Source organism: Emys orbicularis, chromosome 10 (assembly GCF_028017835.1).
Source record: "Emys orbicularis isolate rEmyOrb1 chromosome 10, rEmyOrb1.hap1, whole genome shotgun sequence".
In the NCBI taxonomy this organism is placed as follows: Eukaryota; Metazoa; Chordata; order Testudines; family Emydidae; genus Emys; species Emys orbicularis.
Window position 1 is genome coordinate 85,291,748 of NC_088692.1, and position 27,283 is coordinate 85,319,030.

At 43.7% G+C, this 27,283-nt stretch overlaps 1 protein-coding gene across 2 annotated transcripts in view; it reads right to left on the bottom strand.

The window, feature by feature from the left end:
- MEGF11 (multiple EGF like domains 11) overlaps nt 1–8,055 on the bottom strand; it is a 247,273-nt gene extending 239,218 nt beyond the window's left edge. Inside the window, exons 1-3 of one of the 2 annotated variants that reach the window (XM_065411954.1) lie at nt 7,940–8,055; nt 4,186–4,287; nt 2,411–2,511 (exon numbers count right to left, since the gene is read on the bottom strand). In XM_065411954.1, the coding sequence (XP_065268026.1) occupies nt 2,411–2,511; nt 4,186–4,287; nt 7,940–8,055 (319 nt within the window). The remainder of the gene's footprint in view (nt 1–2,410; nt 2,512–4,185; nt 4,288–7,939) is intronic. The other variant, XM_065411955.1, reaches the window with a different exon arrangement.
- Nucleotides 8,056–27,283: the final 19,228 nt, after the last annotated feature.

A 27,283-nucleotide genomic window follows, 5' to 3' on the forward strand; every position in this document is an offset into this window, starting at 1 on the left:
AATTCTCTAACCTTTCACCTCTGCACATGCAGTCACATCCATCTTAGGTCACCAATAAAATTAGATTGATGGGCTCAATCTACTTCCTAGTAAACATTCCTCCATAATGGAAAAGCTCTGCCATTGGGGCTGAATTGTACTGAGCAGTCTCTGTTGAAAAATTACCAGTATTTAACTAGCGAGGGGTGGTATAAGTTGTAACCAAATAATTCTGCCAGAGTATCGTGAGAAGGAATGTCACACAGCAGCTGCCGACGTTAGTCCAACTCCTTAGCAACAACGTTGATTCTTTGATTGATTGTATCCCAAATTCATTACTAACAACAAAATGATCCCAGCCACAGAGGCTGGCTCGCACTTCTGCTGAAGGCAATGGGAGTTTTGCTGGGGACTTCAAGGAGCTAAAGATGAGAACCTACATTGATAGCTGCTCCCGTAGCAGAGACAGGACACTGAATTAGCAATTAGTGTTACACTGCACTCCAAATTGTCCTATGCATTTTACAGACATGTAAAAAGACTGGTCCCTGTCCCGAAGAGATCTCACTCCAACTAGACAATGCAGAATTGGGCAGATTTCCAATTCAAAAAAGAAAAAATATTTGACCCCCTGCCTATTTGCCACTTTCCACAATGCATCATCATCACTGACATGAGAAGGGTGAAAAAGGCACCATGGAATGAAAGGCAGAGCCAAGCATCTCCGGATTACTTGAGTAGTTAAGACGAAGCAAAACGGATTATATCAGTGCTAATTCACACTGGAAATACCAACAGGCGAGAAAAAAAAAAATCTGACATTCCTCTTTAAAGGGACAATAAACGAGAGGGGAAAAGGATCAAAACAATAACAAAAAAGCCTTCTCTCCTGCTTTTAATCCAAGAAAGAGCCAGTAATAGAAAGTTAAACTCAGCCTTCAGCAGCCTAAGCATGTCATTGTTAATTACAAAGCTGTTTAACTTTTGCAAGAAATAAAGGCTGCTATTAATGAAAGAAGACCCAATTAGCCTTTAATCTACACACAGTTTTTTAATCAAACTTTCTTTTGATCATCATACACACTGCGGGATATAGTCTCCCCTCACCACATGCCATCGACTCCCACTAATCCTAATGAAATAGATTTTAAAGGACTGGCTGAGTGAAGCAATGTGGAGGAGCATCTCCTCTGTAGTGGCTGGCGCTTCCTTTCCCCAGTGGGACCCAGGATCTGTGTAGTTTGGAGGCTGAATCCCAGTCTCCAAACCATTCCCCCTCCTCTCATTAAGGCAGCATTGGAAGGGAATTCAATGAGGTGAATTTCTAGGTGACCCCAGACCTCTTCTTGGGGGTTCTGCCATGAGAGGGAGCAACATACTTTACATCCCTAGGAGCGAGATGGTCCAGTGAAAGTAGCAGGGTAGTGATCACCATGTAAAAAAAACAAACAAAAATAACCAACAGAAAGTGGCAGGATGGCTAAAAAAAACAAAGACAGGGTGGCAGATGAGAAGGGGAAGAGACAGGAAGGATCTCAACAGTAGACACAGACCTAAGTCGTCTTCAGTGCTGAAAAGGGTGTATTTTGCACATCAGGGAAACCAATGCACATAAATGAGTGAGCGCTATCCCTTGGTAAAACATAGTGAAGACCAGGCACTTTAGTTTTAATGTGAGGTAAACTCACTGAGATCAACCCCTGGAAGGGGCATACAGCTGTATACCTCCTGGTAAAACTGATGTGCCTGGTCTTCATTGTGTTTTTACCTCAGGATAGCTCAGATGGATTCATGCACATTAGTTACGCTGAGATTTTAAAAAATACAGCTTTTTTTAGCAGTGAAAAAAAGGCCACAGTCTGCTCCACCTAAATCACTCTCCTAGAATGAGGCGGGTGGGGGTGGGGTTCTGTGATGACTGCAGTTAAGGATCAGTGAAGAACCTGATCTTTAGAGTGGAAATAGCTCTTGAAAATGAATATGGACAAAACCAGCATGGGACTTGACACATTAGAAAGAGAAAGAACCAGGTAGAAAAATATTACACCGGAAAGATACACTGTGCTATCATGCCCTGATCTGTTAGTTGGAGACTCAGAGTATTACTACTTTTTAAAGTAATGTGGCAAACATCTGGCACCTAAAAATAATGCAAACTATCTGGGATTTAGGCATATGCTTAAAGTTAAGTGTGTACTGAAGTTGGAATGATTTCCTGAATCAGGGCCTCAGACTGTAAAGATCTGACCTTCAGAGATGCTGGGCACCCACACTTCTAACTGAAGTCGGAGGAGCGGTGGATGCTCAGTAGCTCTGAAATCAGCCCTTAATTTTATTGATTACTGTTGTATTAGCATCTTTGATTTTTCTACACCTTCTGGGGGAAGATATTTTTTAAATTGTAACGTATGAATAAAAACTGTATACGTACGTATGCAGAAGTCTCCACTTTCATAATATCCAGGGCAGCACTGAGATCTTCGCCGATACATTGTTCTTAGTCCTCTTCGATATGCTGTTTTATAACTTATTCTAAATTGCAAGACAGAAAGTCATTTGACAGTATTGGAAATCAATGCCTACGGTTGGAATTATATTTGTGTTAAATTATAGCAAGGAGAGCATTCAATAATTACTTTAAAATGCATGAAGGCTTTTGATATTAAAAAAACACCATAAAAAAATCGATACGTATTTTGAAACTTGCAATAGAACATGTATTATAAACACAGTATTTGCGACTATCAGCGTACATAGCCCTTCATGGTACTGCTATCTGAGAACATAGTCACAGAACTAAAGAGAGGGCAAGCAGCTTTTTCAGGAATAACCATTCTTCTCTGTGTTTCAGCAAGGTCAGCTATGAGTGATGGGATCAACACAATCTTCTATGGAAACTACGTTTTCAGTATGCCACACAAGGAACTATTGCGAGGCAAGCTGTATCTCTAGTTCTTGTTACAGGAGACTGGGAAATTAACCCCCAAAGTGTATTGTCTCCACTAGGTAATTATTCCCAGCCTTCATTCCCTTGCAAGGTGGCATAACACTGCAATCAAGAAAGCACCGTAAGGCAGCTTTCCCTATCAGGAGCCTCTAATGCAAAAAAGCCACCGTACTGAGCGTTCTGTAGGAGTTTGAGCTTTCTCCATGCAGCAGAGAGGACAATACTTTGGAAAATGTACTTTGGCTCAGCCTTTGTTGTTCTTTCTATTAGACAAGTCAACCCCACCTAGTCTGCTATACTCCAACCAAACCAATATTCTTGGCATGAGCAGTTCAACTTCTGTGCCCAGTTCTGGGCACCAGACCACAGAAACTAAAATGGAGTTCCAAACCTACAAGGTGTTGAGTGCCCTCAGTTGCCACTGAGTCAATGGGAATTGAGCCCAATTAGTAGCTGCTGGCAGGAAGAGACCCCAAGAGGATCAATTGTGCTGGGTGTTTATTTGAATGGCTTTCCACTGGGAGCAAAGCCACCAATAGCGGATTTCACACCACCCAGAGGAATCTGATCAGATGGCAACAACTTTCACTCCGTGCTAGAGATAGAGATGGGCCCCAAACTCCAAATTTATGGGAAGTTCAGCTTCAGATTTGGATGCCAACTTTGTAGCTTGGTCCCATTTCTAGTCATCACCAACCTGACCCATATTCAAACTAACAGTCTAAAAGAGAAAGAAAGATTCTGTGATACATCCCAAGCCATTTGGTCCCATCTTGCACTAGGCAACTGAACTATTCTGTGGAGCTCAGTGGTTCTCAAACTTTTGTACTGGTGAGCCCTTTCACATAGCAAGCCTCTGAGTGCGACCCCCCCCTTATAAATTTAAACACTTTTTAATATATTTAACACCATTATAAATGCTGGAGACAAAGCGGAGTTTGCGGTAGAGGCTGACAGCTCACGACTCCCCATGTAATAACCTCGCGATCCCCTGAGGGTTCCCAACCCCCAGTTTGAGAACCCCTGATGTAGCTGGATCAAAGTTCAGGAGAGAGTCACTGTCCTTCTCCTGGTTTCCTAGATTGCCCTGAACTCTGGATTTCTCCGTACAAAGGCTTCTGAAATAGTATCAGTCACGAGGATTTTGTTGCAGAAAGGCCTGTATTTCCTTCAGTATCAGGAAGGTAACACAAAGGTTTGGATATACGGGGAGATGAAAAGGCAAAATACAATTAAAATGTCTTGGCAACAGCACTTACCGATGTCTAGTGCACTTGAACCAGTTCAGTATATCAGTACATCTCGTATAATAGATCTGATCGAAAGGGTGAGCATAAGATTCCTGTACTGTCACAGCATAGCTAGGAACAGACAATGAAAGAGGGAAAGGCAGTTCTTTACAACATGAAATGAAACCTCTGCTTCCTTGACATGCGCCCACACCTAATTCCAGCCTGAGAAATAACTAAATCAACAGCCTTGGAAACTATGGGCCTGATCCAAAGCCCAAAGAAATCTTCCCCCTCTCTCCCCACTTTCACCTAGAGGCAGAATCCCTCCTAGAGCTTCTGCTCCCAGCTCGGACCATTGCATATAAGGCACAACTGAGACATTTATGGAGTATTTCCGACGGATTTAAAAATCCATTTCTTTCAGAGAGAGGAATAAATGTTCCCCAAAATGCATTACATGTTTTAAAATCTGGGAAGGGCAACTGGTAAATGCTTTACTTTTTCTAAAACAAAACTTATGTAGAGCAAAATGGTTTGGCTTAGAAGAGCTAAAAAATGCTTCATGTCTTTAAAATCGTATCAGAGGTCTTCCTATTAGGACTGTTAATTTTTCCTTGTATACCAAAATGCTAATGTGAGCACATGTTAACTTAATGCTGGTGAGTTTTACCAGCATGGTGGGATTCTTACATTTCATTTTATGATGAAGGAGCGTCATTACTTCAACAAATATTGGGAGCACCAATCAAACCAGGGATAATTTATAAAAGGTCTCAAGGCTATTTATTTTTAAACTGCACAAATTTAATCCTATGTAATTTGTAGCAGAAATAACCTGGGAACTAATTGCAGATCATAAAATTATGAGTTAAGTGCTGTCTGGGCATGGTAAGGTTTTGAGATTTGGACAGAATGTGATATTATCTTTTACAGACCTGAACAGATTGCAATGTGCAGAAACTGGGTAAACTAGTTAAAAATTACAAAGAGCGAAGACATTGGGAAGATGTCAGCAGTCATCCCCCATCCCTACATATTACTTATTTTGTGCAACAGGTACTACCTTACTATTATTAATTATATTTATTTGGATGAGGCTGGTATTTTCAAGAATTTAAATGACTTAGAAGCACAAATCCCACTGATATGGGAATGAGATGTATGGCAATTTCCTGCAGCATCCTTGAAGAACCTTACTGAATTAAGTTTAAGTATCTTTGGAGTCCATTGTATTAAATGCAAAGGTTATGCATTATTGTGGGCTGGGACTACATGCAACTTCTCTAGCGGGGCAGATGGGATTTGAACCCTGGGAAGTGCTATGAACTTCAAAGAACTAGACTGAACTATGGGCCAGACAAGAATGGACTTTTGGGACAAACAGTGTCCAGTGTTAGCCTGGGGAATCTCTAGGGGGAGGTGAATGCAAATTCCCCACCTCTAGTGATGCAAAAACCCAGCCTTTTGAAGCTACACCCAAAGGAGAGAACCACTGTCTGCTGATTACCTGAAGATTAAAGGCCAAGCTGTGTAAAGGAAAGACTAACCTATTCATGGGTGTGCCTGGTCTGAGCTAAGGCTGTTACAAACTTGTAATCACAGAAAACACTTGGTGGGGTGTGAAGGACTGACTCCTACCAGAGCCCTTGTTGGAGTTGGGGTGATATCTGGTAAGCTTATCACATGCGTGTAGGTTCTTTTATTGTTTTCAGTATGTTTTCTCTGTAAGGCTTTCACCTGAAGACTAAATGTACTTGCTTATAAAGAGCTGTGTGGTAACTTGTAACCATTGGCAATTCCAGTTGTTCATAAGCCTTCTCAGAGAAAGCAAAGTGCAGACTTTTTAGGCAGTCTGACTTGCTGGGGACAACTCATTGTAGGCAGGGAACTTTGCAGCCTGGAAAAACCCCAGTCAGAAGGGAAAAAAGAAAAGAAAAAAAAAAAGACGTGGGTCTCTACCCGAGAAAGGCGACAGCTGAGGAATTGGGAGCCTAGAGTTGGGTGCCCTTAAGGGAACAGGGAGGGGAAATACGGAGGCAGTTCGTTGAACTGTGATACAGTGCTCCTAGATCACTTAGATGCTTTAGAAAATTCCACCCATAGCCCCCTAGGTGTGCGTGTTGCACACAGGCAAACACAAAGCTGAGAATCTTGCACTCTAAGGCCCTGATCCTGCACTGATCTTCCCTGCAGAAACCTACAGTCTTTACTAACTGCAGGACCTGACCTATGAGCTAAATCTGCAAGCCCTTAATTAAATCAGTGGTCTTAATCATGCAAGCAATCCCATTGTAGTCAATGGGACTGCTGGCGTGATTAAAGGCTTCAGAACTGCACTCTTAATAACAGACAATGTCAAAATATTTGCCTGGAGAGTTGACTCCTATTGAAGTCAGTCGATTGGGCTCTTAATACATTGATCTACCTGTCATATTTCCCTTCTACCTGGGCAGCCACAAGACAATCACTTTTGTTCTCTGTATAACAACTTGCTGGAGGTTTTTGTTGGTGGTGGGATTTTTATTTACATTGCTCGTTATAAATGTAAAACAATAACATTCACGAATCATTATTATTTTATGAACTTATTTGTTACCCAGCGTTACACCAACTTCATCTTTTTCGGTTGATTTATTAACATCTAAGTAACAAAGTCGTCTTGGTCAGTACAACCAATCAATTTTGCTATTTAATTTTTGTTTCTCCTTCACTGGGTCTCTAGGTTGCTGACTTTCTTCACACAAAATCAATATTTTATTCCTGTGCTCTGAATGCATCTCCCCTCACCACGACTGCAAAACACCATTTCTGCACATAAACATGCTTCTCTTTGCAGCTGCATTTGTCCTGTAAGCCACTTCACGCTCTAACAAAGACCTCCAAAAATCAAATCATAATGAACTTCATAAATGCCACTGTGCTACATATGCATATTTACTCTTGTTACAGGAGCCATGCTTGCTGTAGTATAAGCTACGGAGAAGTGTCAGGGCTCCATTCACTCCTATGCTGGAATAATACACGTAACTGGGATGGAAGCTCCATGAGTTAAACCTAAAAGTGCAGCAACTTTAGTATCTGTGGTCTCTGCAAATGGACCCCAGCATCCATATGGAGCCCCATTGAAGGCAAAAGGGCTCCATGCAGACACAAGAGCCCACCAGCACAGATCCAGTTATGGGACGACAGCACATCACTATAACAAGATGTGCTGTGAGCAAAATTCTCCTAATTCACAATTGGGGTCTCTAGTGCATAGAGCTCTGTAGTCTAGGGGGCTGTGTTGCATATTCCGCCTTCGTCTCATATGCAGAACTTTCACTAGTATTGATGGGAATTCCGCAGGCGAAACCCAGAAGTTCAGAATTCACAGTACAAACCTGCATGTTGTACCAACAAAGGATCAATACTTAGTGCCAAACACTGGCAAACACTGCGCTCAGCCACCGGCCAGGAACTCTGCACCCAGCAATTCAAGAGGGAGACAGACTCAAACCCTGAATGCATGGAGAGAGCTCCTGTACAGGAGCCCATAAAGGAGCATTCCAGAGCAGGACAGAAGAGAAGTATTATGTTCTCTCATGCATAGCCCTGGCGCTGATTATTTTGGCTGCTCTGAATCCAGACACAGGTGCTCACTCGTGTTGCCTCTGCAGCATAGATCAGTGTCTGTTCGTGCGGGGTGGTGACAGAATTTGACTCCTGGTGATAATAATTCTGCCTTTACAGTGTACAAATCTGAACTGGCTATCAAACGAAGGAGACACTGCTTATACATTACCTTTCCCAGTGACTACAAACATTGGGATCATCTGGATTTAAGGACAGAGTCGTTTTCAGCAAGAAAGACAGGGTAAGCACTTTTAGAATCCACCACAACAGTATGCAGACCACCATCCTTGTTTCTAGATGGAGAACAAAACAACGTTCATTAACAGATCAGTATGAAAGAACATCTGCTTAATATTTCCAACACTAGGCCTGAACTTCAGCACAAACTCATTTTGATCCCCTTCCTCACACTCATAATGAACTGCAAACAATATTTCCAAGCGACAATTATTTATTATCATGGTGTGGACAGAATGGCTTATCAGTAGAAATGTTAAATAAAAAAAATACTGACACCGTAATAAAGTCAGTAAGTGGCCTATGCCTTATATTTTGCTACAATCTAGACGAGTTAATATTCAGATCTGAGCAATCAGGAATGTATTTACTGGAGAGCTCTGGAGAAAAAAAAAAAAAAAAAACAGATGAGACTCACCAAATAATTTCTTAAAGGAGCTATATTAACATGCTTATAACTCAGAAACTAATTTACAGATTTACTTGAAAATTCTCAAAAAATTCATCCTCTAATCAGAGCCATTGCTGTAAATTTGTGAGGGATATGTTTTATTATTCATATATGTTCAAAGAGGATTTAACTTCTGCTTTAAGTGCAAATCTCAACACAGCCTTAATAGTGGGGCTGATACCTGCAAAAAGGCAATCAGCCCACTACTAAGTGCAGAGGCATGTCCCAAAGTTAGGAATCTAAACAGATTTCAGTAGGTTTGAGCTTAAATTTGAGGGTGAAGCTATCCAAGATATCAATACCCATGATTCTCCCCAAGAACATTTTTGATACCAAAGATCATTAAGGCTGCTTTCACAAATAAAGTAAATAATTGAGCTATTAAAATAATCTATACTCCCATCAACCCATGGGTGAAACCCACTCCCATTAATTTTAAGGGGATTTACATGTGTCAGAGTAGGCTAGATCTCAAAGACATATGCTTATTACATGACTGAGGGAAAATCAATTCACTTTTCAGCTTTTATTAAGAGGCGTCCATTCGGAGTAACAGAGGTCAGCTGATTGCACCATGTCATACTAATGATGAAATAAATAATAGCCATGTTGAACATCTGAAGTAGAAATGCCTGAACTCATTTGGTTTGGATTCTTCATCTTCTAATCGATGTTATAAGGATATATGTATCTGAAGAAGTGTTAGTCTATATATACACACGAAGATTTATACATAGATCTATAAATATAAATTGAACACACTTTATTGGTCAGTGTTGTGGTCACGGAGGTTAACTGAAAATCACCTAGAGCCAAATTCCTCTTATCTTATTCAGGAGAGCAGCTTTCAAAGAGACTACTAAAATGAGCAAGCAAAGTAGGATACGACTCCAAAAGCTCCCCTGTAACCTCTTCACACTCCTTGCATAACTATCTCAACCTGTACAAGCCTGGGAAGAGGCTTTGCAAACCTCTTCTTTACAACTAGGCTACATACTTCGATCTTCAGACCAGAGTGGCGCTACTAATCAAGACTTCTCAAACAACTGTCAAGAACTCCAGCTGGATGGAAAACTTGGGGCTAATATGTCAACCCTGCATCCAACAATGCAGCCTCTTAAGGAAATAAAGTATTAAAACTCAGTGAACAATAAAATTACAATTTCGATTTCAGGCATTTGACATAAATATGTCCTCCTCTAATATAGCACTGTAACCAACATGGTTCCATAACTTAACCTCAGACACTGCCAGCAGGCTTCCCCTAGCAACAGAACAGATCTCCCTTCTGCTGTCTACAAAACACATGGCTCTCATTACATTACCTCACTGCAGGAACTGGCATAAAGACCACATTAAGGGATTGATCCTGCCCAGCACAGATGTCGCGTTGAGCATATAAGCACAAAGTAAAATGAACAAGAGAGGGAAAGCTGATCCTGTATCGGGGCCTGATCCAAAGCCCAGAGAACAAGATGGAAAGAATCCCATTAATTTCAATGGGCTTGGGATCAGGCCCTTCCTGTGAGGCTCCAAAGCTATTCCTGTCTAGTAGCTCTAGTAAAGAGAGGAACACATAGCAAAGTCGCTCTTTAGCACGCTGAAGAATACACTTAAGCCTGTGTCTATTCAGGCATGCCCATTTCCCACCCACAGCCTGCTCCGAAGCTCACTGAAATCCATGGAAAGACTCTCCTGTCCTGCACTCAGGAGATGAAGGGAGCTGGTGATGAGAAGGACTCAGTCTTACTTCCTCAGTGTGGAGTGTTTAACCAGACCCGCCCCCAAACCCTGCCTGGGCATGGAGGAAAACAACATTGAACTCCCAGCTGCTCATCTGCAAGGGCTTGTGCAATAAAGGCCTAACCATGCTGGTGTTTAAAAGTCTGCCGAGAGCTGCTTAACATTTCTTCCTAGAGAGCAGTATTTCATCTTGAAACGTAATGCGCCACCGTAACGCACAATGTAATATAAGGGCAGTTCTTTAACAAGAATATCTACAAAGAGGCACCTACTATATTGCACTGATTAGCTACCATTTGGATAATTCTGAAGAACAGAGGACAGGCTCTAGTGATCACTGTTTTTATCAGTTGCAATTTACCCCAGGTAGATTTGCTTTGGCTTTGATACAAAGTAATGATGTATAAAAAGTTCTAAAGGAAAGACTACTTCTAAACAAAAGAAACCCTCAAAGGAAGTACAGCGCAAACCCACTGAAGTAAAGACAATCATCCAGGGGATTTTTTAAATTATTTCTTATTTTTAATCAACACACAATTTTTGCCCCGTTTGTTAGATTCTTAGGAACACTAAAGTACGTGTTTCTCATTAAATTAACGAAGGACGGAAGAATAATCTTTTCTCATCTACCCACAGCAGCCCTGAGTTAAATCCAGTAACTCTCCTAATGCTCAGTTAGATTCCTAAAGTGATAAAATGCCAATAGTTTTTCTAACTCAAACAAATACCTAAATTGTCATTACTTGTAATCCAAAATAGCCTTTGGAACAAGGGGGGGATTTTAGAATGTATTGCAGGAAAGATTCAAAACACTTTTCTGAACTTTTAATACTGTTTTATTATTTGTTTATCAATACACTGCTTTCTGCAAGGAATTGTCCCAACCTTTTAAATCAGATTACAGATCAGACATATGCAACTTTCCAAATACAGCAGAACCCTCATTTATCCAGAGTGTCTCGTACCCTAACGTTTATGAAATATTTTACTTTCATCACATTTGATAGAAAAGATCTCTCTCTCAAAGGCCAGATAGTTTATATTACAAGATTTAGAATAAAACTCTAAAATTAGGATCACATATATTAAAAACGATCACCCAAAACGGACTAAGACAATGACCTATGCTATGCTTTTTAACTATATTTTCATTGTTCAGTATAATATACGCCACATTCTTGTGCTCCTTTAATGCTGTGGGTATCTGCTTAAGGAGGATGCGACACCTTTCTGAGGGAAAGGAGCACATTGACCACAATTTTATTAAAGACATAACTAATCGATTGCTGTGAGTACTGTCTACACTCCTAAGGGCAAGTGCAGCCAGGCTCCTAACTGTGGGCCGCTCCTTGAGCTTAATGAGAAAGTGCAGGAACTTCTCATCGTTCGTAGATGTCTGCACAGCCCTGGCCATCTGACCCAGACCAGCATGTCTGACAATGCCCTGCAGCTACAGCAGACGCCAGGCCAAAACCTGGCAACCCCTAAAGTGGGTTTTTTGAGATCTTATGAGGCAACCCATCCCACAACAGACTAAGAGCCAGACTGAAAGGTATTTAGGTGCCTAGTGGGATTTACAAAAGCACCTACGTCCCACTGATTTCAAGCCCTTTTATAACCCCACTCTGCACCTTTAAGCAGCTAAATACCTTTGTAAGTCTGGGCCTACCTTCCCCACCTGCAGAATGACTGAAGGCACTAACAACTGAGGGCAGTAACATGGCTCTTAAGCCATCGGCTGTATTGGACGCACTTGCATTGTAGGGAGCCCTGCATTGCTGGAGGGAAGAGGGAGACTGCTGCAGTATGTAATTCCTCCCTCTCCCCTCTTCTGTCTGACGTGGAGGCAGGTGGGCCCTTGTGCTGCATCTCCCCTTGTGCTTTGGAAGTGTGGTGCTGCGTCCCTGCACTTCCTCAGCCCAAGGACTGGCTTGGTACCCGGCCTCGGTGCTGAATGCAAGCCTGAGCAAAATCTGACCTCTTGTGAAGGCTACCTGCCCTCAGCCTGACAGCAGACAAAGCGGTGACCTTTGTCATGCAGGGTGGTAGAAATGAAGCCATCTCACCAGGCTGCACATGCACTCCAGGAAACGCAGTGGGTTATTGCCAGTTGCCACTAATAACAGCATCCCAATTACATCAGATGCCAGACAGAGCCCTAAAGCCACAGCTAAGAACCCCAGACAGGGAGAGAATGTCAAAAGCTCCCATTTGTGCCTTTCCAAATCTCTCACCTCAAGGCTCAGTCCCACAAGCCAGCCAATCAGTGGGTTCTTTGTGGGCCAGTAGTGGGCCATCAGGGATGACTGTGACTGGCTGGCCAACATGGAGCTCCAGAGGCTTGCTCTGGGAGTTGAAGGTGCACAAGGCTAGGCATGATCTGACAAAATAGGGGCCCTTGCTGTCCAAAATGTTCATGGTGTAATTTTCCCCATGGTGTCGCTCTCTGTTAATCACAACGGATTGGGTCACGTGTCTGTTATACATCAAGCCATTTTCACATACCAGGCTCTTTTTAGAATTAATTTCATGACCTCAGCTATAGTACTGACACAGGAGTATTCATCCTGCATCATGAAACCCACTCCACTGGTTTCATCACAGCAGAATGGTAATGCATTCTCACTGTTAACCCACTAATCTTAGCTACAGAAAACCCACTAAGTGGCAAGCCATTGATTTATTTGTCTGAGAGTTCCTTTTGCAAAATGCTTTGTTGGTGAAACGTGGTTGGGTTTGCAAAGACAACGAAAGATGCAGATAATCATTTAAATTGAATGAAGTGTCACACAAACAGATAAAAACAGATGGTTTCCCCCTAACCCTCAGTATATGTAACATGAGCTGAGATCACACAGCACCTAGCAGGATCAGGGCCTACAAGCAGAGGGGACAAAAACTCAATGGACCCCTGCTGAGTAGAGCACAGATGTAGCAGAAATATTCCCTTTTCAAAGGTGGTGGGCACCCATACGTCCCATTGATTTCAGTAGCATTTGGGGTTCCCCAGTACCTGTGAAAGTCAGGACACTTGTCATTTGAGTTTTGGGTGCTTTTAAAATCCTCTCCCTTAAAATGCCTTTCAATGGGATTTGATGCTCCTAAATACCCAGGTGCTTTTGAAACTCTCCTCCTTAGGTGCCTAAATGTAGATTCAGGAAACTAACCTAAGCTATGTTTTTGAGGTAGACATCCACAGATTCCATCCAATGCAGTGAACAAAGAGACATTTCTTCCTCTAAAAACCCTATAGGAAAGCAGAAGCATCTGTGTTACACTGCCTTACCTCAGTGTGTTGAAAATTCCTCCTGGATCCTATGTCTACAGACTATCAGGGCTTTAAGGAACGCACACTGCATTGGCAGAGCTGGGCTCTTCAAAAGTTCGTTGGGCACTGCAAACAGTGAAGAGGTACAAAAACAGGTCAATAAAGAGTGGTGAGAGGGAGCAGAAGTGGCTTAAGGTAGAAATGGGAGGAACACGCATACATAAGCAGATATCCTAACCGGAGATATCAATAGGTACTGGGTTAAAAGGTACTAGGGTGTTTACTCATAAATGTATGTGAGCAGTTTTGCAAGACACAACAGAACTATCCATTTCAATTGAGGCAGATAATGAATTAGACAGACACCATTGAGCTAAGTATGAAAAGTGCCTGTGGGTTTGCTGATCATACCATTTTACTGTCTAAGAAGAATCAAGAGTCCTACAGACAGAACCCAGTCCTTTCTCCCCATCTGAGGGTTTTGTGATAGTTTAAGCAAGGGACCACTTGAACAGACACTTGGCTTCACACTAGACCTTGTTAAAAACAGGCTGTTACAAAAGCTAAGCTTGGCCATGGGTTTCAAAACTGACTAGCAAGTTTATGGTTACCAACTTCAGACACCATAAGGGGGGCTGATATTCAGACATTGCTGAGCACTCTGAAAATCAAGTTGTTTCAAGGTGTCTCAACCAAAATTTGGGGAACTCAAAATCACTAGCCATGTTTGAAAATCTTGGCCAAGACCCATAGAAATGTTTCCATGATTTATTTTTAATTCCCCTGGAAAATAGATTTTAAAAACTGGTAAACTTTTATTGGAAATGTCTGTTACCCAACATTAAAACACGGATTATCTGAAACCAACTCAATTGATTCTCATTGTCCAAGCTTTGATAAGTGCAAATGATAAAGCCATCAGTATGAACACTGGATTGGGCATTGGATTTCTGAATTACTCCTACTTATTATCTAAGGTGTTAATAGGAATACACAGCATGATAGGCAAGGAAATATTTCTGCTAACAATCGAAGATGTTTCGCTTAAACCTCTGGAATTCATTGCCATTCCAATTTTGTTCATTAAGGGTAAAAGCACCTGGCTTACAGTAACAGGGCACCAGGCAAAAATAATGCTATCATAAATCCATCTCCTCCCTTATTCCCTGCAGTCACAACCAGGCCCTGGTGTAGCTTAGAGCAGCCATGGGGCTCCCTTAACTTGTGCTTTCTGCCTATGGCCTCAAGGGGGGATTCCAGCCACTGGAAATAGCTGGGGTACAGGAATGTCCCTCATCTCTGCAAAAAGCCCCAATATGATCCATGCACTGGGGGTACCTGCGCAAGGTGACCTAGACCAGATCTGAATTAGCATAAAAGAGCCATAGCATAACCATGAATGGGACCTACAGGAGCAGAAGGGAAGGAGAGAGCACACCCCCCCCCCACCCCACACAGTGCAGGGCTAGCTTGTTCCCAATCCCTCTGGAGAGGCCAGTGCCAGCAGCATTAGCAGTCTGCCCTTGTGCCTAGCACCAGAATCGCTCTCTCCTTATACATAAGTACAAAATCTGTCCTTCCAGCCGTAGAGATGTCCCAGCAACAACAGGAAACACATGTTTTCAGGATAAATCATTCTATCAACTACACAAAAAGTTACACACAAGAGCCATGAACCCCTGCTGCTCGGCCAACGTTTTATTGCAGGAGCAAAAGTGAGCGGCAGGAACGAAACCGAAATTAAACAAGGATCAGGTGACATTTTAGATAATTGATGTGGAATAGGAAATAGAAAGAAAAGAAAAGGGAGATTACGGGGTTTACACATTTATTGAGAAATCCGGGGGGCGGGGGGGGAGAGAAGGGCCAGGTCCTGATTCTCTTGCTCAATTTGGGGAGAATCTACTTCATCAGGACTCCTCCTGGAGCTCAGTGTGCTCAGGGGTCAGAATCTGCTCTTCGAAAAACCAAAGGAAGAAATTACATGTACCAAGACCTATTTTTAAAGGGATTCTTTTAGACTGTAGAAAACCCTACAGGAGCCCTAACCATACGTGGGGGTTGATTGTATTTAAAGGGTTCCCTGTTGTCATCCCTTAGCACGTTTTCTGACAGATATCAGCTGATTTTTCCAAAACTGACCAGGGGATCAGGATGCCCATTTCTAATGGGAATTGAGCATCCCAATCCATTAAGCAACTTTGAACTTCTCACCTGTAAAATATTTCAGTGTCAATTTAAACTGTTACCAAAAGCAGTACATGGGCCATACTGCAGAGACAGCTTAAAAAATAGTATTTAGGTGCCCAACTCCCATTAGTTTAAATGGGAATTAGGCACCTAAATTCCTTCAATAAATCTGGCTTTAAAAGCCTAGTTCAGCAGTCTGTAGCGAACTCATTGAGAACATTTCCATTGAAATCATTGGGAGCTTGGCTGGATAAAGGACTGCAGGATAAAGCCAATGCCATGGAATGAACAATAATTGAAGAAGTTTCATCAATCTATTGCAGATTTTTGGAAATGCATGGAGTTTCTCCAAAACCCTCAAGGGAGAGCGAGGCCAGAGTGCCACATACAGCCCATTATTCATCCGCTTTTTCAATGATCTAGCAGAAAGGAAAGCAAAAGAAATATATGTAACTGGTTTTGTTAAGGGCTACAAAAGCCATTCGGTGCAAGGAAGGGTGGGATAGTGGTTAGGGCATTAGTCTAGTACTAAGAAGATCTGTGTTCAAATCTCTCCTCTACCCCAGACTTGCAGTGCGCCCTTGGGCAAGTCACTAAGTGTCTCTGTGCCTTAGGTGAACATCCAGAGAATGGGTCTAATAGCACCACCCTATATCTCAGGGTTGTTGGGAGGATAAATACATTAAAGATTGTGGGGCACTAGGGTAACGAGGTATACATAGATCAATATGTTAGGAAATTGGGACACATCATTTGGGGTCAATACTTGTGATTTTACATCTTTAACGATCTAATTTTAAAAATACAAAAAAAAAAAATCTTTTCCTTAAATAACTGAGTAATTACAATCAATGGACAGCCCAGCGTAGCTATAATGAAAACTCTACATCATCAGCACATAAAAATGTCAGCGAACCACAGCCGAAGTGCAGACAATTGCTGGTTCCCTTTCAGAGAGATTATTTTTCAAAAATTGGCCTGTCATTTTATTTAGAACAAAATTAAAATGTTATCTTGTAATTTTGCGCTTGAAATCAACAACTGGCACAAAATGAGCAGTCAGGTCTTTGAACATTTGGACTTTTAAGTCATTATTCTAAAGTCAAGTTCATTGGGACGTTAACGTTCATTCTTGACACAGAGGCTGATGGTGGATTCGACTGGGGAAAAATAACTCACACACACACAGCAAACACTTCAACAGCAATTTCCTCCAAAGGGACATTGGCAGGCACTGTGGGCAAAATCCAGACACCCAGAGGTATCTCCGAAGGGGAAGAAGGCTTGCGGGCTATCGAGCAGCTGGCAAGCCCACCCAGTGTCTGGTGAAGTCTTCCATGGTCCCAACGCACCCATGTTATGGGGCTGGCAATCCACTGGGTGGATTCTCTGGTCTCACCCCTCCTCAGCCCATTTTCACCTGCCTATTGTGCACTGCCATGCAGGGAGCTGTGGAGAGTGTAGGGAACCCCGGCACTGTCCCTTCCTCTCCCCACTTTAATCTCCTTGCACAGTGGAGCTATACAGGCACTGCTGTTTGCAGCTAGAGAGTCGGGGTGCGTGGCGGGGAGGAGTGACCCCATAGAGATAAAGCTGTGAGGGTGCCCAGGTACGTTCCCTCCTGTGATTTAATGCTATAAACTGGGACTCAAAATAGAGTGAAAGGCAGGTAAGCTGATCCACTGCAGGACTATGTCCTCCCAAACACCTATGGTTAGTGCTTCTACAGTATCAGGGACAAGAATCTTAATTACATTGTTTGACACAACTCCATGCGCTGACTGTGTTATTTTGCTGGCACCTACATCAGTCCATGAAATAGCCAACCACACCCAAAGCATTAAACTGTTCTTGTAATGAGTCTTTCTAGTGACACGTACAAACCACTGAAGCTTCGTTCTTTTAGTTTATATGGTTTCTCTCACTAGAACTACAGCATTATTTGTCATAGGCGTAGGCAGAATGGGCTTGATTCAGCCTGACTCGAAGACCAGAAACGACCATTGTGATAATCTAGTCCGACCTCAGCGTGGCCTCTGCTTTGGCAACCTGCGATCACTGCAGGTACAAATAGCAGTAGCTAAGGATGGGGTTTTCAAAAGTACTCAGCAATGGCCTAACTCTGCTCCAACTGAAGCACTTTTGAAAAGCTCACCCTACATGATCACAGTGATGTATAGCCTCAAGTAAGCCTTAGATCAAGTGTAGCAGTCACAGTCCCCAGCATCCTTCACACTAGAAAGCCACCCAATCACCTCATTCCTGATACAGGGCGAGATTTAAAAGTTACATTAAAACACTTGCAACCCTTGCTTTACCTGCTACTTCAAACAACACAGATCTTGTATCCCATATATCCTACCACCGCCAGGCTGCAGTATGCCTAGGGTAACCACACACGTAGGTCTTGTCTATACACAAAAGTCGTATTGCTTTGACTATATACTAGTATAGTTAAAGCTGAGTACCCCATTGTGTGAATGCAGTTATACCAGTATATAATTGCTTTATTCTGGGATAGCTCTTCTTGTGGGGAAAGAGGAAGACATTATACTGGTATAAGGCACCTTTAAACAAGTATAACTGCATCCACAGTAGGAGATCATACCAGTGTAATTATTTTGGTGAAAACAAACACAAAAATCACACCTCTAACAGAAATAATTATACCAGTGCAAAAATATGTACGTAGATGTTGCCTGAACTACAAACCCATGTATGTTTCTGCTATGGGCAAGATTAGTGACAAGTGACATTGACACAACTGAATGAAAAATAAGCAACTTCAAATATGTTTAACTGAACAAATACAGCAGCATTCTAACGTAGCACAAAAGTCAAGCAGAAGCCTCTGTTAGGAAGTGTAAAGTTTCCTCTGTATTTTCATTTGAATACACTGCTGCTATTTATCACCTCTTTTTTGCCTACATTTATCTTGGAGGAAATTATAATGAACCAAACAACTAAAAAGCCCAAGTACAATGAACAGTTGAGCAAGTGACAAATTAAATTAGATTGATGGCTGCTGATCTATAGCAGCACTATCCAATCCCAATGCTACATCTCATTTTTCACCCAAAGGCCCCTCTCTTCTATTCCTGAACAGTGCTGTGTTTCTGGGAGAAGTCTGGTCTGTAAACCTGGAGACATCAACACGAGTCCAGATTCAGTTTTTCCAGTCTGGTTTCAAAGCTTGCTAATGCCTTTTAGTCTCCAAAGAAACGCTTGAGATCGTAATCCAAATAAAACAAAACTGCTGAAAACTGAACTCAGATTTTCATGAAATGCTGCAGACAGGTCAAAACTGTTTGTTTTACGTTCCTTCATACACACCAAGGAAACAATCTCTGTTTCTCCTGCTTCTCCACTCTTAGGGTAGGTCTACACTTACCCGGTAGTTCGGCGGCTGGCGATCGAACTTCTGGGTTCGACTTATCGCGTCCAGACAAGACGCGATAAGTCGAACCAGGAAGTGATCGCCGTCGACTGCGGTACTCCAGCTAGACGAGAGGAGTACCGCGGAGTCGACGGGGGGAGCCTGCCTGCCGCGTGTGGACCGAGGTAAGTTCGAACTAAGGTACTTCGAACTTCAGCTACGTTATTCACGTAGCTGAAGTTGCGTACCTTAGTTCGAATTAGGGGGTTAGTGTAGACCTGGCCTTAGAAACCTCACTGGTCTGATGGAGTATGTCTTTATCTGATCCCCTTCTCCGGATCACTTTGTTTCCCCAGCACTCTATCCTCTGTAGTATTCTCAGTTACAGCAGCAGTTAGACTTCTCTTCCAGCATGCAATTTTCCCCTGGGCCTCTAGAAACCTTAATCCAAAGTTTTCCAACTTCATATCCATTAAGGCTTTGGCAGGGCAGACAAGAGAGAAACTTCACTCTTTTAAAAAAAAAAAAAAAAAAAAACACCATCTGCCAAGTTCTTGCTAAATCTGAGAGGGTTGTTTAATCAATTTCTACATTTCCAGTGGTATGAAAATAAAGTGTAATGATGGCACTTTAAAAAATTGCCCATTTTACCTAACACACATGAGGCTACCCAGCTATAGCATTCCTTTGTACTTCCCTATACTCCCTATTGGGGATCCCTGGACTACAGTAGATATTGGAGTACAGGGATTTGCCCCACAGTGTCAAAGTTGGAAGCCTGAAGTTAGGATCTTCAGGGGTTCTGAGCACTCTTAAATCCCTGTGTCTCCTATGCTCAGCACTTCTGAAAATCAAGCCACTTATTTAGGTGCCTAAATGTGGATTCAGATGCTTAGTTTTAGCCACATAACTTTGAGAAAATGGTGATGTGTTATTTAAGGCCTAGGTAATACAACTGGCAAGTTAAAGACCATCCCCCTAAACAGGCCTAAATCTCAACTAATACAACCCTGACAGCTAAATACATAGGCCAAATTCAGAGGCCCGGGGCTCCTCTCCCATAGGTGGGGAAAGCACACTGAATATTCTAGTCAGGCCCTTGTCACCAGCAGGGCCGGCTCTAGGTTTTTTGCCGCCCCAAGCAAAAAAAATTTTGGCTGCCCCCCGTCCCAGCCCTGGGCTCCTCACCGCACCCCCCTGCCGCCCCAGCCCTGGGCTCTTCTCCACCACCCACACCCCCCTACCTCCCCAGCCCTGGGCTCTCACCCCCTGACCCGCACCCCCCTGCCTCCCCAGCCCTGGGCTCTCACCCCCTGACCCGCACCCCCCTGCCTCCCCAGCCCTGGGCTCTCACCCCCTGACCCGCACCCCCCTGCCTCCCCAGCCCTGGGCTCTTCCCCCCCCCCAACCCGCACCCCCTGCCGCCCCAGCTCTGGGTTCCCCCTACCCCCCACCATTGCCCCTACACACACCTCCTGCCGCCCCAGCCCTGGGCTCACCCCCCCCCCACCTGCACCTTCCTTCCGCCGCAGCCCTGGGTCACTGGTAACTCGCTCCCAGGGCAGGTCATTCAGCAGGAATTTTAGATGTGCACAGAACACAGACAGGATTGGTTCCCATATGGTTACAGAACTGCAGTAAAGTGGAACAATTTTCAGCTTGTGTGATTGGAGGATATCTGGATGCATATTATAAGACTGTCCTACATAAATGAGGAAAAGTTGAGGTGCCTTTATTATTCTTTTGTTCCACTCTTTCTTTCTATGGGGAATTTGCCAATGCAATATCACTGTCTTCCTTTTACACAAACAAACAAACAAACAAAAAGGCAATGGCTGTTGAAAATAGCAATTCCAGTCCTAATAACCACTGGGAAGCATTTCTTGCTCAATTTTATCCTACTTTTTCTACAGCAAGTTACAGTGGATCAGTATATTTGACTTGGGAGAAATGAAGTAACAGCTGCCCAAACTGAGCTTGAGCACTCCTGAATTTTGAGGTGTTCAAATCTGGAAGGCAGGTGCGGGGGGGGGGGGGAGGAGGGGAGCCTGTGGATCCGCAGGGGAGCACGGCAGCATGTATGCAGTAGCGTGTCTGGTGCTGCGCGAAGCCAGACACGCTGGTCTGAGTGGCACGGTAAGGGGGCTGGGGGGTTGGAGAAGGGGTAGGGGGTTCTGGGGGGGGCAGTCAAGGGACAGGGAGCAAGGGGGGTTGGATGGGGCAGAGGTTCGGGGGGCAGTCAGGGGACAGGCAGCAGTTGGATAGGCATGGGAGTCCCACGGGTTTGTCAGGGGACAGGTAGGGGGTGGGATCCTAGGGGGGCAGTTGGGGATGGTCTCAGGAGGGGGCAGTTGGGGACAAGGACCATTGGGGCTTAGATAGGGGGTGGGGTCCTGGGGGGCAGTTGGGGACGGTCTCAGGAGGGGGTGATCAGGGGACAGGGAGCAAGGGGGTTGGATGGGTTGGGGTTTCTGTGGGGGGCAGTTGGAGGGAGTGGATGGGGGCAGGGTGGGGCTACCCTCCCTCCCCATGGAGTGTCCTATTTTTTGAATGTTAAAATATGGAATCCCTACTCACAGTGCAGCTCTCCATTCATAGCAGGCTGCAGCATGAGGTCTCAGCTACCTCACTCCCTCCCCCTTTCCTGTTGGTAGTGGCCAAGGGAATGCTGGGAAATGTAGTTCTTTCCCTGCTCCAGGGCTGGCTCTATAGGCAGGGAGCTAACCAAGGAACTACAGCTCCCAGGGCCCCCTGTTGGTTCTCAGCTCCCATGCTGGATCCCTGCCGCCCCTGCAAATGGGCTGCCCCAAGCACGTGCTTGCTTTGCTGGTTCCTAGAGCCGCCCCTGGTCACCAGATCATGCTTTCAGCCAGGTGGGGATGGCAGCTCACTGATGAAGCCCAGAGAAAGGATTTCAAAACCCACCAAGGCTGGGGAAGAGACATCTCAAATCCCCCAGCTAGATGGATGGGGCAGTTTGCTCCTCCATCTGCCCAAACCTTGCTTTGATAGCATGGCTTGTACACACGCCTCTTTGCCACTGGCTCCCCCACCAGCCCCACACAGTGGCTGAGTAGGTCGACCCTTTCAGCGAAGGGGAGGCGGACTGTGGAAGAGATAGCGGAGGCTAAAGAAGCGCTAGTTTTCAGAGCTGTTTGCAGTTGCTTTTGAGCCCTTCCTCAAGGGAATATGCTGCCCAGTTACTACCTCACTACTGACCCCTCCATTAGTCACACCCTGAATGCCTACAGGACCCAATCATATATTCATACAGAAGGGTTTCCATGGGCTTGGAGGGAGTTGCAAGTCCTCCACTTCCATGATGTGTGGGGATTGTTTCTGCTCCTTTGCTCTCCCTTGTGCTGGAGAAAGGTGGATCTGGCCAGACTCCCCAGCAGATCCAGGCAGTTGGTTGGCCCCATAGAGCATCCTCACCTTTCCAGGAACCACCATTTAAACTTTCAAAATTTGTTCCAAGGCTTTGAATTGTTAGAATAATGAAGAGAGACAAAACGAGAACGTGACCCCAACCCCTATTTAATTTCACATAACTGTGCTAAGATCTTCACTCCGCTGCCTCTCTGGCCCATTTTATCTATTGTTTATTTCATTTTTTTCCAGGAAATTGTTCATTAAGGGTAAAAGCACCTGGCTTACAGTAACAGAGCACCAGGCAAAAAAAAAAATCTCTCATCAGGGATGGGGAAGAACATTCATTAATACATCAGACAGAGCAAACCCATAATGAACCAAGGGACTGCAATGAAATGTCTTAAATATAATGCAGAAGAAGAAGGGCCACATTTTCTACTGGTGTAAATGACACAGTTCTGGCAAAGTCAATGTGTCAGTTTCCACCAGCAGAGAATTTGGACCTAGCAGTTCAGTCTTTGAATGCAGATGGCGCAAGGGTCACAGGAATTAATTGAAGGGCAAATGCAGATCTCGTTATCTGGCCTCTATAGGCGGCTGTGATCCATCTCTCTCCCGGGCCTTGCCCTTTTAAATTTGCTGTCATACACTGTTATTGTTATTCCCGAAGTCATTACACTGTAATAGAGATAAAAGTGGTGGGCTGATCTCTGGCTTTGAAGGGAATTTTAGAGCCAATACATATTAATGTTTTCTGCACAATTGAGAACAAGTACATTTCTCTTTCTGATCAAGAATGTCACAATAGAAGGTACTATCTTTTACTTCCCCCTCCATAGCCGGCTCTCCCCTCTTCCCACTTGCTTTCAAACACCTGGCACTCAGAGGGAAAACTCAATCAGATTTTCACCCAGCTTGTGCGAGACAGTTTGTTTACACTGACCATCCGCAGGCACAGCCGCCCGCAGCTCCCAATGGCTGCAGTTTGCCGTTTCCGACCAATGGGAGCTACAGGAAGCGGCAGCCAGCACGTCCCCGTGGCCCCCGCCACTTCCCGCAGCTCCCATTGGCCGAGAACGGTGAACCGCGGCCACTGGGAGCTGCGGGCGGCTGTGCCTGCGGACGGTCAATGTAAACAAACTATCTCACAGCCCGCCAGTGGATTACCCTGACAGGCCACAGGTTGCCCACCACTGGTTTAGACACAACAAATCCTGCATCTGTGGTTCTAGGACTCTAAATGTAAGGCTGACCAAGTTTGTGTTAGCGAACTCTCTCCAGCTAGAACGGATGAGTTGGAATCTGCCTAGCTGCTCAGAGGAAAAAAGAGCCCCGTGACTTGCCAAAAGTGATTGAGGATATGTCCCAGGGAGGAAATCACAGCAGTCCAGATCTTAATAGTACGCTCTCACATGTTCCTTTTTTGCCCCAAGAAATCTAAAACCTGTCTTTGTAGATCTAAAAAAAAAAAAAAAAAAGAGGGGACAGAGGTGAACCTCAGACAAAGGAATGTTTTTCAATATCACTACATGCATGCCCCTCTCTTGCACTGACTAGACACCGATCCACAACCTCAACCACTGTTCAGCTCAAGTGTAAGCTTGTGACCCTGTTTTATTTAACACCTGGCCTGTGGAAATCCTGTATTTTCCATACAAGCTACTGTTTCCTGTCCATGACCTCACATAAACGAAGCATAGAATCATAGGATTGGAAGGGACCTCAAAAGGTCATCTAGTCCAGTCCCCTGCACTCACGGCAGGTCTAAGTATTATCTAGACCATCCCTGACAGGTGTTTGTCTAACCTGCTCTTAAAAATCTCCAATGGTGGAGATTCCACATCCTCCCTAGGTAATTTATTCCAGTGCTTAACCACCCTGACAGTTAGGAAGTTTTCCTAATGTCCAACCTAAAACTGCCCTTGCTGCAATTTAAGCCCATTGCTTCTTGTCCTATCCTCAGAGGTTAAGGAAAATAATTTACCTCCTTCCTCCTAGTAACAACCTTTTATGTACTTGAAAACTGTTATGTCCCCCCTCAGTCTTCTCTTCTACAGACTAAACAAACCAGTTTTTTCAATCTTCCCTCATAGGCCATGTTTTCTAGATCTTTACTCACTTTTGTTGCTTTTCTCTGGACTTTCTCCGATTTGTCTACATCTTTTCTGAAATGTAGAGCCCAGAACTGGATACTATACTCAAGACACCTAATCAACGCCGAGCAGAGCGGAAGAATTACTTCTTGTGTCTTGCTTACAACACTCCTGCTAATACATCCCAGAATGATGTTTGCTTTTTTTGTAACAGTGTTACACTGTTGACTCATATTTAGCTTGTGATTCAGTATGATCCCCAGATCCTTTTCTGCAGTGCTCCTTCCTAGGCAGTCATTTCCCATTTTGTATGTGTGCAACTGATTGTTCCTTCCTAAGTGGACTACTTTGCATTTGTCCTTCTTGAATTTCATCCTATTTACTTCAGACCATTTCTCCAGATCATTTTGAATTTTAATCCTATCCTCCAAAGCACTTCCCTCCCAGCTTGGCATTGTCCGCAAACTTTAAAGTGTATTCTCTATGCCATTATGTAAATCGTTGATGAAGATACTGAACAGAATTGGACCCAGAACTGATCCCTGCAAGACCCCACTTGATATGCCCTTCCAGCTTGAATATTTAGTAATGGGCTCTTCAATCTAACAAAGGTATAACGTGATCCGATGGCTGGAAATTGACACTAGACAAATTCAGACTGGAAATAAGGCATACATTTTTAATGGTGAGAGTAATTAACAGTTGGAACAATTTACTAAGGAAGGGTTATGTTGGATTCTCCATCACTGACCGTTTTTATAGCAAGAGTGGATGTTTTTCTAAAAAATTTGCTCTAGGAATCGTTTTGGGGGAAGTGCTATGGCCCATGTTATACAGGAGGTCAGACTAGAAGATCACAATGGTCCCTTCTGGCCTTGGAATCTATGGGCAGGAGCATGCACTGTGCCTACACTTCATTAACCTCTTCCACAATAAAAAAAAAGAGAGGCTAATAATCCTCTTGCTAGATAGGGGACCATTAGTAAAACCTCTGGGCATTTCCAGCCAAGTAACCTTTTGTTCTCTCTGATTCCCACCCAATAACGCTGAAATAAAAACAAGGTAAGAGACAATACCAAACCCGAAACACACAGCTTGAACTTCTCTAGAAGGCTGGTCCCTCCAGGTCTTCATATGACCTGCTGTCCCTTACTGGGCATGTGAATGAAAGCATGGAATGTTTGCCTAGACTTTTGACCTTACCCTTTCTAACTGAACAGTTCTCTAGCCTGCTCTGTCAAAGTGCTCTTTCTTCCCCCACACTCTTCCTAAGGTGCCGTTTGGATTCATATAGGATGGTCTTGCAGCTAAACAACAAAAATGGGAGTCAAGAGTTCAGAGTTCTATTCCCAGCGGTGTAGCAGACCTGATGTGCAAAGCAGGGCCTCAGTTTTCCATGTGCTTTGGTTCTCTCCCTGGGGAGAAGATGAGAGAAAGAATGAACCACATGTGACAGACATTAGTCACATCACTTCATGTACCACTGGAAAGTGCTCAGATACTTTGGTGATAAAAGTGATAGAAGAACGTGTATAAAATAGAAGAGAATAGAATAGCAGATGTTTCGCACATGCAAGCTGAGGGCTGTGTATGCATATACCTTAACCTCTCGCTGCCTCTGTTTTCCAGTCTGTAAAATGGGGCAAGTACTTCTTCTAAACCTCACAGAGGAGATTGTGAGGCCTCATTCATGTTTGTTAAGCACTCTGAAGAAAGGTGCTATCTAAATGCAAATGCAAATTCATTGGCAGACCCAGGAATAGAACACTGAGTTCCTGGGCCCCAACACAATGCTCAGTCCACTAGATCTCTACCTGACAGGAGGCACAGTGGTACCCTAACTCTGCATTTCCATGCTTTCTAATATTTGGGTTATTTTCAGTTTAACGTTAGCTTTTAAAGTCCTGGCTTTAGAACTTTAACACACACACACACACACACACACACACAATTCTATTAATGGGGTATTTCCCCCTCCTGTTACCGATACATATTTTCTGAACAAGCAGAACACCAGCTTCATGACATTATTTGGCTGGGAATTCAATAAATAATCTGCTATAAGAAGAGCTACAACCTTTATTACTTGATTTTTTTTTCTCCATGGGAAGCAGAGTTCAAAACAATCCCTTAACTAATGGCATTGTCACTGTGCTACTCTCAGTCCCTAGGGGTAGTTCTTTTCCTGGTTTTTAAATGGCTTTATAAAATGTGCCAATCAAACAAATGGACTCCTTTCTCCATCCCTCTAATACAGCCTACAGTGCCTGGATACTGTGATGGCATTATAAAAATACCATAAATAAAGAGATACAGAGCTAGCAAGATCAGCTAGATAGAATGATAGATACAGAGCTTGCGAGATAAGTCAGACAGAATAGCAGATACATAGATACGTTGATAGACAGCTCTTACTCCCAAATTTTGTCAAGAAAGAGAGCTGGTTTTTGAGCTAACACAACTAAAGACTATTTTAGGCTGATGACTCTTATTTTTTACCCATTTGGACTCTCCAGTATAATATAATAAGGGAGTGAAAACATTCCCTCTATTGCTGAAATATCAGAGGTGTGAGTGATTGTTTGGGGGGGGGGGGGGAGGGGGGAGGAAGGGTGTCACTGTTTGCATCTGTAACCCACCTATTTAGGAACTGTCCTAACATTACCCTACAGGCTGTCTAAAGTTTCTGACTGACCCACGGACCCAATCTGTGCTCCACAAAACATCAGCAGGAGAAGGCAGGGTAGCTGTGGTAACATCCCCTGTCCCCTTCTTCCCCTCTC